At 41.4% G+C, this 12,752-nt stretch overlaps 5 protein-coding genes across 6 annotated transcripts; 2 read left to right on the top strand and 3 right to left on the bottom strand.

Moving 5' to 3' along the window:
• Positions 1-307: 307 nt before the first annotated feature.
• On the top strand, positions 308-2,803 carry LOC117781164 (probable protein S-acyltransferase 23). Its single transcript, XM_034617904.1, has 2 exons — positions 308-1,984; positions 2,042-2,803. The coding sequence occupies exons 1-2, from the start codon at positions 518-520 to the stop codon at positions 2,231-2,233; spliced, it is 1,659 nt and encodes a 552-aa protein (XP_034473795.1). The 5' UTR covers positions 308-517; the 3' UTR covers positions 2,234-2,803.
• Positions 2,702-5,851, bottom strand: LOC117781163 (engulfment and cell motility protein 1). The gene is made up of 4 exons (XM_034617903.1): positions 5,639-5,851; positions 4,211-5,239; positions 3,597-4,148; positions 2,702-3,537 (listed from the first exon to the last, which is right to left on the bottom strand). Exons 1-4 carry the CDS (start codon positions 5,748-5,750, stop codon positions 3,035-3,037), a joined length of 2,196 nt encoding a protein of 731 aa, XP_034473794.1. The 5' UTR covers positions 5,751-5,851; the 3' UTR covers positions 2,702-3,034.
• Positions 5,852-6,020: 169 nt separating this feature from the next.
• LOC117780550 (tRNA (cytosine(38)-C(5))-methyltransferase) lies at positions 6,021-7,234 on the bottom strand. 2 transcript variants are annotated; one of them, XM_034617116.1, is made up of 2 exons: positions 7,095-7,234; positions 6,021-7,036 (listed from the first exon to the last, which is right to left on the bottom strand). In XM_034617116.1, exons 1-2 carry the CDS (start codon positions 7,153-7,155, stop codon positions 6,060-6,062), a joined length of 1,038 nt encoding a protein of 345 aa, XP_034473007.1. In that variant the 5' UTR covers positions 7,156-7,234; the 3' UTR covers positions 6,021-6,059. The 2 variants fall into 2 exon arrangements, with proteins under 2 accessions (XP_034473007.1, XP_034473008.1); XM_034617117.1 differs by having other exon boundaries at positions 7,091-7,176.
• Positions 7,235-8,437: 1,203 nt separating this feature from the next.
• LOC117780262 (probable ribosome production factor 1) lies at positions 8,438-9,799 on the top strand. The gene has a single exon (XM_034616717.1). It carries the CDS (start codon positions 8,548-8,550, stop codon positions 9,766-9,768), a length of 1,221 nt encoding a protein of 406 aa, XP_034472608.1. The 5' UTR covers positions 8,438-8,547; the 3' UTR covers positions 9,769-9,799.
• On the bottom strand, positions 9,791-11,566 carry LOC117780264 (peroxisomal biogenesis factor 19). The gene is made up of 6 exons (XM_034616718.1): positions 11,403-11,566; positions 11,213-11,330; positions 10,931-11,147; positions 10,628-10,714; positions 10,393-10,556; positions 9,791-10,271 (listed from the first exon to the last, which is right to left on the bottom strand). The coding sequence occupies exons 1-6, from the start codon at positions 11,455-11,457 to the stop codon at positions 10,034-10,036; spliced, it is 879 nt and encodes a 292-aa protein (XP_034472609.1). The 5' UTR covers positions 11,458-11,566; the 3' UTR covers positions 9,791-10,033.
• Between the last annotated feature and the right edge of the window lie 1,186 nt (positions 11,567-12,752).

Genomic DNA, 12,752 nt, shown 5'->3' with positions numbered 1-12,752 from the left:
AACTAATTTCGAATTATAAATATCATCACATTTATTAATTTTTATTGAGTTTTTTGCATTATAAGTTTGAAATCTTTTATCAGTGCTGGCAGTTTGGCCATCAGTGCTATCGATACAAAAGAATATCGAAAGCTACATTGCTTCTCGATAGGCGATTTTTGCAATGCAGCTGTTTATTTTAATTGGCGCCAGTTCGAGTTCGAAATTCGAATGTCCTACATTCGCAGTTAATATTGATTTTTAACCTGCTGACATAATTGCTGTTCTGGAGTTTATTTTCGTGACTTTTTCGTCTAGCTGAAGTCATATTTAGACCCGGAGTTACTTAAAAGCGAACAAAATTGCACACTTACTAGAAAATCCGTTGCACCACCAACCACCGTTATCGGGTGGCACAGCGGATCGTCTTGGGGTAGAATTTGATTTCTACAACGTGGCCTCCAGCAAGGTACACCCCAGTCCGGGGGCAGCGCGCAGTGTTTGGGCGCTGCCCCTGACTGCCTCCTCGTCATGCAACATGGAGGAAGATGGTCATGCTCATGGCGACATTGATATTGACATCGATCATCGTCCGCACTCGCCGCCTGGCGCCAATGGCGGAGTTTCCAACGGCGATAGCAATGAGCATGATAGCAATATGCTGCTATTTGAGGGATTGGATGGCGCTACGGTTAACCTGGATGATATCTTTGACATTATCAAGAACGGTGAAGTTAGCGAGGTGGAGAACCTAGTGGAAAAGTTTGGCATGGAATGCTTGTCGGCCAGAGATCGTCATGGCTACACGCCCGCCCACTGGATTGCGCTCAATGGCAATGTGCAGCTCATGCGCTATCTAATCGAACGCTCGGCGCCCATTGATCTGCCCTGTCTGGGCACCCAAGGTCCACGGCCCATTCACTGGGCTTGTCGCAAGGGACACGCCTCTGTGGTGCAAGTTCTGTTGCAGGCGGGAGTGGCAGTAAATGCGGCTGATTTCAAGGGTCTCACGCCTCTACACTTGGCCTGCATGTATGGACGCACTGCAACAGCTGCCTATCTCCTGGGCATGGGAGCGCTCAATAATCTGACGGACATCAATGGGGATACGGCTCTGCACTGGGCGGCATACAAGGGACATGGCGATCTGATGCGCCTGCTGATGTACTCTGGCGTGGAGCTGCAAAAGACGGATAACTTTGGATCAACACCATTGCATCTGGCCTGTCTGTCCGGGAACATTAACTGCGTCCGTCTGCTCTGCGAGAAGTCTCAATTGGATCTGGAGCCGCGTGATAAAAATGGCAAGACGCCCATTATGTTGGCACAGGCGCATCAGCACCAGGATGTGGTGCGCTTGCTTTATGGAGAAGTCAAGAAGAAGTCACGCTGGATGCCATCTGTATCGGAGAGTTGGGGCTGGCTCTTTGGCGGCGCTGGGGATTCCAAGGGACCGCTGTTTCTCTTTCTCTTCTCCGTGCTGCTCTGGGGATATCCCATGTACATGATACGGGCTATACCCATTACCTGGAATATCTTACGACGATCGCATTATTGCTTCATATACTGGAATGTGGTCATGTGGGTTAGCTGGGCCATTGCCAACCGTCGGGATCCCGGCTACATACCCTTGAGTTCCGATGCCTACTACCGTGCGATCAAGCAAATCCCGTACTTTGATAAACTCAAGAAACGGAATGTGATGCTGACCAGGTTGTGCCACAGTTGCCGTTGCCTGCGTCCGTTGAGAGCCAAACATTGTCGCGTCTGCAATCGTTGCGTCTCCTACTTCGACCATCACTGCCCCTTTATCTACAACTGCGTCGGGTTGCGGAATCGCATGTGGTTCTTCCTCTTTGTGCTCTCGGTGGCCGTCAATTGTTCCTTTACCATTTATTTTGCCTGCTACTGCGTCATGATCGAGGGATTCACACTCTTGTATGTGCTGGGACTTATCGAGGCTGTGGTCTTTTGCGGATTGGGTTGGATACTCACCTGCACTTCGGTAAGAAATGACTTCATTCTCTTTTGAGTGCCTAATATTATCTTGAACCACTTACAGATCCTTCATGCCTGCATGAATCTCACTACGAACGAGATGTTCAACTACAAGCGGTATCCATATTTGCGGGATAAGCGTGGCCGTTATCAGAATCCTTTTTCGCGTGGTCCAATACTGAATCTGCTGGAGTTCTTTGTCTGCCTCCCCGACCGAGGAGATGACAACGATCTGCTGCTTGAGGATAACATTTGATTAAGAAGCTAGGAGCGCGCTCTTTCTCGCCGGCGCAAGGTGCCCGTGCGTGGATAATAGCGTCAGTCACCGCTCAAAGGAGGCGGCTGTGCTTTGATTTTGCTCCAGGCTTAATGCTTACTTGATAGATCACATCTTAAACCGACACTCCAATCGGTGTGAGTTGCTAAATGCATCTTTTTATCAGATTTACAATTGCAATTTATAATATCCTTGCAAAGGAATTCTCTCTTATAAGTTCTCACGAAATGCCTTCGGGAAACTTTAAACTAAATAGCGTTAGTAAATTGTAATTATTATAATTATAATATCCATAATTGTAGTTTCCATATATCATAGATCTTTTATAAGAACAATATGAGGACTCAGCTGCAAGGATATTTAAGCTTCGGTGCTTCGAAGAATGCTTTTTTTTATCTTGTTATACTTATCTAGCATAAAGAATATAAGAATACGCTTCTCTTGTTATTTAATTTTTTTTGTACAAAATTGTTATGTATAAAACGTTGTATTTAATGAATCTCTATATTATATATACTTAATATAATTAATAAAAATGTATGTAAAATGGTTACTAAATGGCTAAGCAGAGGGATCGCGATTTGCGAGTGACCACTCCATTTGTTCATTCGGTTAGAAATTGCACAGGTAATACTAAAACTCAGATCGGAGAGAAATAATCGCTATATGTTTATAATGGGTACACTTTGGTATGTATCTTGGGCGTGTGGGATGCATGAAAATTAGATTTGGAACGATTGGTTATTGCATTACACTATAATAAAAACAATACTGCATTGTTTAGCTTTCGAAACAAAAGTCATAGTTCTCGGGATCTTCTGGTATTGGCGGCGGATCCTTGCTAATGTCCACGCCTTCAGTATCAAGCAGTCGCAACTTGATCTCCATGGATAGCAGCGTGTCGAAGTCTTCCTTCTTTTGCTTGCTGCACATCTCCTGGCCTAACAAGGCATTGATGCCATCCGTCCAATAATTAAAGACGCTTTCATCTGGCGCCACAAAGTCTAGCGTTGAGTGATCCACGCTTTCGAACGTGATGGAAAATGCTAAATTAACTGTTTGTGATTTGCGTGTGCGCGTCTCTTTCATGTGTGGACACTCCTTGCCCTCCAACAGCTGCTTGATATCAATAATGGGCAACTTCTTTGGCAGCTCCTCCAGCGTCGGTATGTTCTTCTCATCGCAGTCGCCATAATGTATAACCTTGTGGTTGGGTGATAAGCGTGCATACCAGAACTTATCCTTAGTGCGTGTGCCACGCAAATATTTTGAAAAACGTGTGCCTGCCAATGAATCAAGAAGTGTTGATAAGGTATTATAATAGAGGATTCTGTGTACTCACCTTCCACTAGAAATGAGAGACGTTGTTGTTTAATCAGCTCCACAATTTGCGGAGATATTTTTTCCTTAAGTTTCACAATAGCCGAAGCCGTAGAGTCGCATTCCTCCTTTGAGGTGCGTTCCTGCTGCCGTAGCGTTGTTATCTGCTGATAGGTTAGCAGTGCAATCTTGCTGCGAAAGTCCTCCAAATTCTCAGGGCGCAGCTTTAAAGTGCGCTGAATCTGTTCGCGCACTACGCTGAATACCTTCTGAAAGTCCTCGGCTGTGGCGCGCATATCCTTCCAGGTGCGATTCAATGTGATGACGCAAATGCAGAAGAATTCCTCAAAGGGCAGATCGTGAGTAAAAAACATGGGCTGAAAGTCACCCGATTGCTCCGCTGGAGGCTCCCCAATACGCAGAATGTCACAGAGAACCTTGACGAGCTCAATCGAGGTGCGACCAAAGGGACACTCGTGCTCATCCGCACGGCACGAATTCTCGTGCACAATCTTCGTGTATTGCTGAGTGTAATTGCGAGCAAAATAAACCATACAGTCCAGCGCCAAGATACCTATAAACATATTGATGAATAAGTTTTCCAATAGTTAATTTAAATTTGTATCGCTTAATTACCTGGAGGAGTTTCGATAAAGTCCTGTGCCGGATTGATGTCGCACTTGAAGCCAAGTTTCTTGTAGTACTGAGAAAAGTTGACATTGCCACCGCCGGAGCCACCGCCACCACTGCCGCTGCCACCACGTCGGATATGCTCATCGTTGTGACTGAGAGTGCCCGCATAATCATCAAAGGCAATCCGACGCAGCTCCTTGATCTTCTCGTGGGCATCTTGATCCTGTGCATTCATTTTCATGCGCATACGTTTCTCTAGCAAGCCCAGCGTCAGCGTCTGCAGCACGTACAACTGATGAGTCATCTCGGTGCTCAATCCGTTTCCAATTAACGCCAGACGATATTGTTTCGCACTGATTGTGTGGGCAATCGTACGCTTCCGGGGCTCCTCTGCCTTCATGAAGAGCGCATTTAACAGTGCAATGGCATTCTGACGCATTACAGGAGAGTTCACCTCCTGCAGTAGACGCAGCAAGTCCTGCAGTTTGATATCTTCTGCGACCAGGACATACTTGCTGCTGCTCTGTACAATGTTCTCCAAATTCGAAAGCGCACTCTCGCCGCATTTGGTGGGATATTTTTGGAAATTGCGCACAATTTCAATGTTGCGTGCGACAAAAGAGTTCTCTGGTACCTCCCAGGACACAGTGCCATGTTCCATTAGCTCCACAAAGCTAGCCAGGCTGTACTTGAGTATCTCTTCATCCTTCTGGTTGACATCCTCAATCATTTTGATTAATATATCCAAGCCCTTCTCCTTGATGAACTCCAGTGCAAATGTATGATCCATGCTCAGCGATGTCAATTCCTTCAGACGTTGTGCCTTGTCATGAGTGCTACCATTAATTAATGTTTCGAGAGCATCGCTGGCCGTCTTCGAGGGTGAATACTGTAGCCGGAGCACAGAGCCGTTTTTAATCTCATTACGATTTTTTTCGGTCACATATTTCATATTGTTTGTCTCACAGAACTGTAGAGCATAGTGCTGATGATCGCTAATGGACCATCCATTGCATATTTCTTGAATCTTGCCTGTGAATTGGGATATATTATTAATATTCAATAGTGATTTAATGTGGGGTAAATGTACTGCTAATGAAAACAATTGTCACAATATTGATATCGTTTAACAGGCGCCATTAAGAAGGCTCTACTGTAGAAGATAACTTTGTGGTCAATGATCTTTCCAATGCCGCTTCTTAACAACTTCCACTTCCACTTCCTGTTAAGTCCGTGCATCTTAATGAGGGCTGCTGACATCACATTAAACCACAAAGGGCGTTGCCGCTACACCTTTATGTCCATTCAAATCACATACACTACACTGAAACAGTAAATAATTGACCTGCCCTAGCATAAATCCATTCTATGACACACCAGAAACATTGTCCATTGTTTATAATTAAATGAAAGCACAATTTATTCACATACTTGCCAGTGGGTGTCTTTGATCAAGATTTATTAGCTGTGCCATATGATTCTCGCGCTCAACAGCTATTTTCACTATGTGAGCATCTCTCACTGTCATCTTTTTCGGTATCATTTTGATGATAGCAGTTAAATAATAATAATATATTAACTAAATTAGTTTTATTTTCTACTTGATTTGATCGTCAGCGTCAAAGTAGAGGACCTTTTCTTATACAAATGTAAAAGCAGTGCTGCCAACTTGCTCTAATATTCGTGTCGCAACAAACAACGGGCTGGCAGGCTTGGTTCGCGGATTTATATTGTAATCAATTTAAAAAAAGTACAAAAATTTGAATTTTTTGACTTGAGTTGATATTTATTTAATGATAACACAAAAATATCATATATGTTTAAACATTTATTTACAAAAAATTAAATAAAATTATGTAATCGTCAAACATTTAAGCAGTTCACCCACCACACGAACATTAATGCTATTTCCAAGCAGTCGATATTTTTGTCGATTAGTAGTTTCGGTGGGAAATTCAAAGTCTTCGGGAAAACTCATCAGTCTGGCGACTTCTCGGGGTGTAAAATATCGCAATTTTACTTGACGTAATAGTTCAAGTCGTCGTTCTTGGGCTTCACAAGTCGTGTTATTAGAATCGATGTCAATTTCTTTAACTGCTTCGAATATGTTATGCGATTCCTCTTTAGAAAGTGGAGTATACACTGACCCAGTGCCTTCTGTGTAGTGCGTATACCCCTTTGTGAAACACATTGACCGGCTTTGATCTGGGTGGACAATATCCATGACCAGAACTCGCTTTGTTAGAACGTCGTCTGGCACAAGAGTTTCGAGAGGAGCGTCAGGCTCAGTAATTGCGGATATTTTGGCCATTGGCAGATGCGTTGAGTCAATACTTTTCCCTGGCATTTGCTCCCAGATTTTGCCAGCTTCAAAGTGAAAGTCCTTTTCTCGCCGCGCAATACAATAGTAACGATGTCGTGTGTTTGGAACATTGAATTGTGTTGGAGTTAGAATAAACTCACGCCAGTAGAAACCCGCCTTTTCCAATGCTTCAATAAACTGATTACGAGCCTGGGACCCTTCGAAACCCTTCACATTTTCCATGAGCACATATTGAAGACTTTCGCATTGCGGTATTAATGAGCACAGGTGAGATAAAGCACATGACCGCTTGTCCTCCACGTCCCGCTGCAGACCTTGACGAGTATGCGGTTGGCAAGGCGGTGACATGAGTAGCATGTTAGCTTTTAATTTCGCCACTTCCTTCTCTGTTAAGCTTTGAATATTCCTCGTCTTAACATTAGTTCCTTTATAATTATGAGCGTATACTGCATTGGCGACAGTGTTCACATCCAATGCGGCAACAACTTCTCCTGGTAGCTGGGCATCTGGAAGTTTTATATTAGTTGGTGCTTGCAGCTATTATCTTGGTCATTACGTACGCACATTTAAAGGCATAATGCATGCCTCCGATGCCACTAAATAGTTCTAATACACGAAATTCCATCTTATCAACTTTGTTTACTTCGCAGTAAATGTATTAAATCGTCAGCACGCTTAAAGCATATGTTTGCCATTCACAGAAAATACAATTCTATTAATCGATAGATAATGACTCCATCGATTACTTAAGCTATACGTTCATTAAAAATATAAAAACATTATTTAAATAACGCAGATGTGATTTAACAGTTATTAAATACAAGGACTTCTACTAAAAAAAAGTTGGTTCTAATAGAAGTCAAAAGCCAAAATTAAGTAAACTGAGCGAAAAGCAGAAAGTAAAAGTAAGTAATGGTGTGAAATTATTTTAATTATTTTTTTTACAAAATTTAAGTGGCGCCTTAGAATTATCGCATGAACTGTCATTTTATCCATCCATAATTATTAAAAAGCGCTTGTGTGAATGTCAATTTTGTGTAAAAGAAAACGTCAAAACCTTCGAATTGTCAAAGCTCAAACGTTGTACTGTACAATTTTATTCGTTTATTGCAATAATGGGTAAGTTTAAAAGAAAAACTTAGCTTCCAAGAGTTAAAGAGGGTTTTAATGTTGATTTCTATTTTGCAGAAGAGGAGATGTACGAAAAAGATGAGGCAATCTCTGATTGCAGTGATGATGATGAAAGTATGGCGGCTGAGATGATTGAGATAGCACGGGAGGAGTTGCAATTGCAGAAAGAGCAATTGAAACTGCTTCGGGAAATGGCCACTGAAAACAAAACTTTCCAAACCACAATTCTGGAATTGCTGAAAGACAGATTAAATCCTTAGCTCTAAGTCTTTTCAAATAAACAACTTGGAAAATTTGATTTTTTATGTATTACTTTTGATCAATGCGGACGGAAGTACGCGCTAGTGACGAAAGCAGCACCAAGGGTGCGAAAGGCGACTAACAATATATACAGCTAATATAGAAAATTTGCTACGACTGTCCGATCAGATGGAGTTATATAACGATCGAAAGGCTTAGTCCTAACTAACTAAATGGCATTCTAAAACTTTTCTAACTCACTTTATTCACGATATAAGGGGCTGTAAGTCGGTTTATAAATTCTACAATAGCAGGTCGTCTGCCTTTTTCTCAATATCGATCATTTCGGTGGTTGTGTTGAATGTTCCTCAATTAAATTACTACTATGCTGCTCAATAGAATCAACGGTCAATCAGCTCGAAATTAATTTCCATTCGGTAGTCAGTGTAAAAAACATTTAAACATGATAATAGTCGAAGAATCATCGATATTTCGATCTTTTGTGAAGTATCGAAATTATCGATATTGTCATTGATACTTTTGCAGTTCTTGGGTGAATGGCGATATTATAAAGAAGCAGAACGTCAACACGTGCCGCTTGCTACGAGTTGTGCTTAAAGGCTTTTTTTTAAATTAAATTACAATAATGGGTAAAATTAAAAGAAAATCTCAGCCGCCACCAGTTGAAGAGGATTCAGACAGTGACTCCAGCTTTGCAGAAGAGGAGATTGCCGAAAAAGATGAGGGCACCCAAGAGGCAATCACAGATAGCAGTGATGAGGACAGCGACGTTGAAATGGACAGCAAACAGTCGAAGAAGAAAGAACAGGAAGAAGATGCAGACGCTGCAGGTGATGATGATGATGATGACAACGGTGATGATGATGACGATGAGGACGACGACGACGATGATGATGATGATGATGAGGATAAAACAAATGGTGATGTAAAAAAAGCCCGCTTACCTGTACTAAATCCGCTCAGCTTGATGAGAAATAAGGAACAGCGCATGGCACTTTTCCGAAAAATGAAGAAGGAAAAGCACAAGAAAAAGATGCAGGAGCGTAGGGCACGTCGTAAGGCCGGTTTGCCCGCCAATCCTGGTCACACAATAGAAAGCTTGCGAGAAAAAGATCAGACCGAAGTTAGCAATCTTAATGATTCTGATAACGAGGAGTTGCGCAAAGAGCTTGAGATCGATGATTTTAGCTCATATTTTGAGCGCATCTACGAGCCAAAAGTGCTTATAACATTTGCCGACAATCCCGTGACAAAAACTCGCAAATTTGGCCTGGAATTGTCGCGTATTTTCCCCAACGCTCTGGTGAAGATCCGTAACAAAGCGTCGGTGAAGAAAATCTGCAAGAGCGCCGAACGTGAACAGTTCACGGATGTAGTCATTATCAACGAGGATAGACGCAAGCCCAACGGTTTACTTGTCATACACTTGCCAAATGGACCGACTGCGCATTTTAAGCTCTCCAATGTGAAATTGACTACGGACATTAAGCGGAATCACAAGGAGATAACCAAGCATCGCCCCGAGGTTATACTGACTAATTTTACAACTCGTCTGGGTCTCACTGTGGGTCGCATGATGGGCGCTCTGTTCCATCATGATCCCGAGTTCCGTGGCCGCCGCGCTGTCACCTTTCACAATCAGCGAGATTACATATTCTTTCGTCATCATCGCTACGAGTTCTCCAAGGAAGGCAAACGCGTAAAGCTGCGCGAGCTGGGACCACGATTCACACTCAAGTTGCGGTCACTGCAGGAGGGAACATTCGACAGCAAGACAGGAGACTACACTTGGATCATTAGCAACAAGCGACATGCCATGGAGTCCAGGCGTCGCTTCTTCCTCTAGTTTATAACATTAATTTTCATCATTTGAAATGTTTATATATTGTATTTCATAGAGAATATAAATAAAAAATAAGGGTAATTAAAGCAAAACTCAAAACTCTTAAAGCATTGTTGCCAAATAACCGGTAGAAACCACCACAAGTTGTCCAAATATAATATATGAAAGTTATTCAAATGCTTATGCTAAATGTGCAACATACAACAAAGAAAGAGGCACAAGTCGGCCATTGGCACGCCAAGAGGAACGACACAGCCAGGATGCGCTATTACATTGTGGGACATTGGGGACTTGGAACACCGCCAACAGCCGCTGCATCAGCGAACGGCAGATCGGCTCCGGTCTCCGCAAGTATCTCTGATGGCGGTTGGCCATAATCCTGCAATTTTCTCATGTCATCAAGCACCACGCGGAATTTCTCTCTCTTCACGGTGGCCGAGTCGTCGGGTTTCTCGCTCTGCAGGTGTTCCTCAATAACCTTATAGAGCTCCAGCTGTTTCTGATATCTGCAATCAAAGAAGTTTGATTGTAAGCAAAAGCCGAGAAAGAATAAACAAGCTATTTATGTGGAATTGAGTATATGAGTCTTGAAATTGATAGCGGGCATACTATATGTATGAGACGCACCTTTCTTTATCTTCGGCAGATAGGGTTGAGTCATTTTCCTCCAGATATTTCGGATACTTCTCCAACAACTCCTTGATGCTAGGCAGCAAAATCTCAGCAGATAGTAGACTCTGCATCATGCCCTCCATGAATGGCAGGAAAGTATTCCCATCTCCCTCGCTAGCCTAAAAGTAGTCACACCAATTTCAGCATTATCACGTGTAGTTAAATGCACTATTCTCAATGTAATACTTACACCATCCAAATTCAGGGAACTAAACATGCTGGCAATGTCAGTGTCAGCTGCGGGAGCTGCCAGATTATCGGTGCCCTCTTGAAGACCCTATATATAATAAGAAAACAGGGTTATCTTCTGCTCTCAAGAACATAAATTAACTGTTTTGATAAAAGTTTTTAACTTGTTATCCTTAAAAATTAATTAAATAAATAAAATAAATTTTTTGATAAATTAAATTGCGAGTTATTAAGTTTATCAAAACAGTTAATGACTGTGCCCTTAATATAATGTAGAATTTTAGATACTTTTTCTAATACTCACTTTTAAAGCCTGGGAAATGCTATCTGAATACTTGGACACTTCGTCGTCGTTGGCAGAGTTCTCGCCGCTGAGGGTCATTGCGGCCGCTTCGGCCATTTTCTTGAATCCGGCCATTATCTGTTCCGGATTCTGTGGCAGTGGTGGAATATCACCGGTGGGCGTATCTGGCCCACCGAAAAGTGTGAGCATGCGGTCCGCTAAGAGTTTCGCTTGCTCACTGAAATTCCAAAGTTCAATTGTCAATTGATGAAAATCATAATCATTTCTTCTCTTTGTACTTACTCAAAAAATGCATTTGAGTCCTCGTTGCTTTCGCCGGCTTCACCTGCGGTGTCATTTGTGGAAACAGGCTTTTCCTGCTTATCACCGCTTTTGGTTTTGTCAAAATCCTGCAGTGCATCTGCAAAAGGAGGTATTAGATTTATTATATAAGGCTTAAAATGAATTAATATCTTTATTTTTGAACACTCACTGTCGAGCAAATCGTTTAAGTCATCAGACTCTCCGTTTGGTTTTTTCTCAGACATTTCTGTTGGATTCTATGAATTAAATGATTTAATTGCTGCAAAAACTATGTAACACCTCTTGTTTTTAACAAATGCTGCCACCCAACCGAAAGGCTGCCACCCTGTTAAGTTCACCGATCTGGCAATATGTACCATTTCAGGTCAAGTTTCAAAATTGGTAACCTACAATTTCTCTACGTAATTTCTTTTGACAATTCCTTAATTCTGTAGGTAGAATTTTTAAATTTTTGTTAGAATGTTCTTCATTACTTAATATATTTTTTAGGACTAAATTTGTAACTTCTCTTCCCTTGGTATGAAAAGCCTCAAATCTTTATTAAAATGTTTTCCTTAACCTTATGTAATTTCGAAATTTAAATTTTCTTAAAATTATTAATTTATTGCAAAGTTATGGCATTTTGATATTTGCAATACCTACATTTTAATTTATCGCTAAATCTAGCGACATGGCGCCAATCGAAAGATTGTGGCGGTCGGGTAGTAGACAAAATCGTTAAGTTCCCTTGTCAAATAATTAGATCACCCTATGAAATTTAAACTTAAACAAAATTAAAGGCAATAAAAATTTATTTATTATTATTAATAAATTTACCCAATAAGATATAACGAGATATGAAAAATAGTTAGATATTTAAGATTTTTTATTTCTTGATAACTTAAAAAATATATAAATGATTTTAATGTCTATTTTTATATTTGGATACATCAATTATTATTATTTCTTAGCTTATAGTGCGAATATATTAGTTATTAAAGGTTCTTTTCGCATACAAACTTAAGTTATTGAGTTGTCTTGTACAAAAACCTGGAGGTGATGAAAATGAAAACAATCCAAGGACATTAGGTGAAGATTATCTAAAATAATCACCCAAAATATTTATGGTCGTTCTGCGAAACACAAACACACTAAGGTCATGCACCTTGCTGTGCAGACATGAAGATCGGCGACCAAACTGCGACCAAAACTTAAACCGCACATACTACAGGACAGAGCAGTGAGGGGCCGTTTAATGCGAGACAAATTCCGAAACCAGAACGGTACACCCAGTACTACAGATCGTACATATGGACTTCGGTAGGGAGTCTGTGCAACTGCTGCTTCCTCAAGGTCAAATTAGAAGGAACCCTGCAATGTTTTTCAAGTCCTTAACGCAATCTCATATGGTTGATTTGGCTATTTGGACATTTGGTTTGCCGTTTTCTGTTTTAACCGCACCGTTTACCAAAAGAGCAAGACGAATTCAAATTCTCATTCGGCACGCCGTGTTTGCTTTAAGTTTTGGGCCTTATCTTTA

The sequence above is a fragment of the Drosophila innubila genome (assembly GCF_004354385.1).
Source record: "Drosophila innubila isolate TH190305 chromosome 2L unlocalized genomic scaffold, UK_Dinn_1.0 4_B_2L, whole genome shotgun sequence".
Taxonomy (NCBI): Eukaryota; Metazoa; Arthropoda; class Insecta; order Diptera; family Drosophilidae; genus Drosophila; species Drosophila innubila.
Note: the sequence above shows the minus strand (reverse complement) of the source record. Positions and strands in the feature narration are given on the sequence as shown.

What these genes read in the sequence shown, in the direction of transcription:
- LOC117781164 (XM_034617904.1), top strand. Translation starts at nt 518, where the DNA reads ATGGAGGAAGATGGTCATGCTCATGGCGACATTGATATTGACATCGAT. An exon ending in GGATACTCACCTGCACTTCG is followed by an intron (nt 1,985 to 2,041) that starts GTAAGAAATGAC and finishes AACCACTTACAG; the next exon opens with ATCCTTCATGCCTGCATGAA.
- LOC117781163 (XM_034617903.1), bottom strand. Translation starts at nt 5,750, where the DNA reads ATGATACCGAAAAAGATGACAGTGAGAGATGCTCACATAGTGAAAATA. An exon ending in CTTTATCGAAACTCCTCCAG is followed by an intron (nt 4,149 to 4,210) that starts GTAATTAAGCGA and finishes ATATGTTTATAG; the next exon opens with GTATCTTGGCGCTGGACTGT. An exon ending in TCTCTCATTTCTAGTGGAAG is followed by an intron (nt 3,538 to 3,596) that starts GTGAGTACACAG and finishes ATTCATTGGCAG; the next exon opens with GCACACGTTTTTCAAAATAT.
- LOC117780550 (XM_034617116.1), bottom strand. Translation starts at nt 7,155, where the DNA reads ATGGAATTTCGTGTATTAGAACTATTTAGTGGCATCGGAGGCATGCAT. An exon ending in CATGCATTATGCCTTTAAAT is followed by an intron (nt 7,037 to 7,094) that starts GTGCGTACGTAA and finishes TAAAACTTCCAG; the next exon opens with ATGCCCAGCTACCAGGAGAA.
- LOC117780262 (XM_034616717.1), top strand. Translation starts at nt 8,548, where the DNA reads ATGGGTAAAATTAAAAGAAAATCTCAGCCGCCACCAGTTGAAGAGGAT.
- LOC117780264 (XM_034616718.1), bottom strand. Translation starts at nt 11,457, where the DNA reads ATGTCTGAGAAAAAACCAAACGGAGAGTCTGATGACTTAAACGATTTG. An exon ending in GACTCAAATGCATTTTTTGA is followed by an intron (nt 11,148 to 11,212) that starts GTAAGTACAAAG and finishes TTGGAATTTCAG; the next exon opens with TGAGCAAGCGAAACTCTTAG. An exon ending in GTTCCCTGAATTTGGATGGT is followed by an intron (nt 10,557 to 10,627) that starts GTAAGTATTACA and finishes GACTACTTTTAG; the next exon opens with GCTAGCGAGGGAGATGGGAA.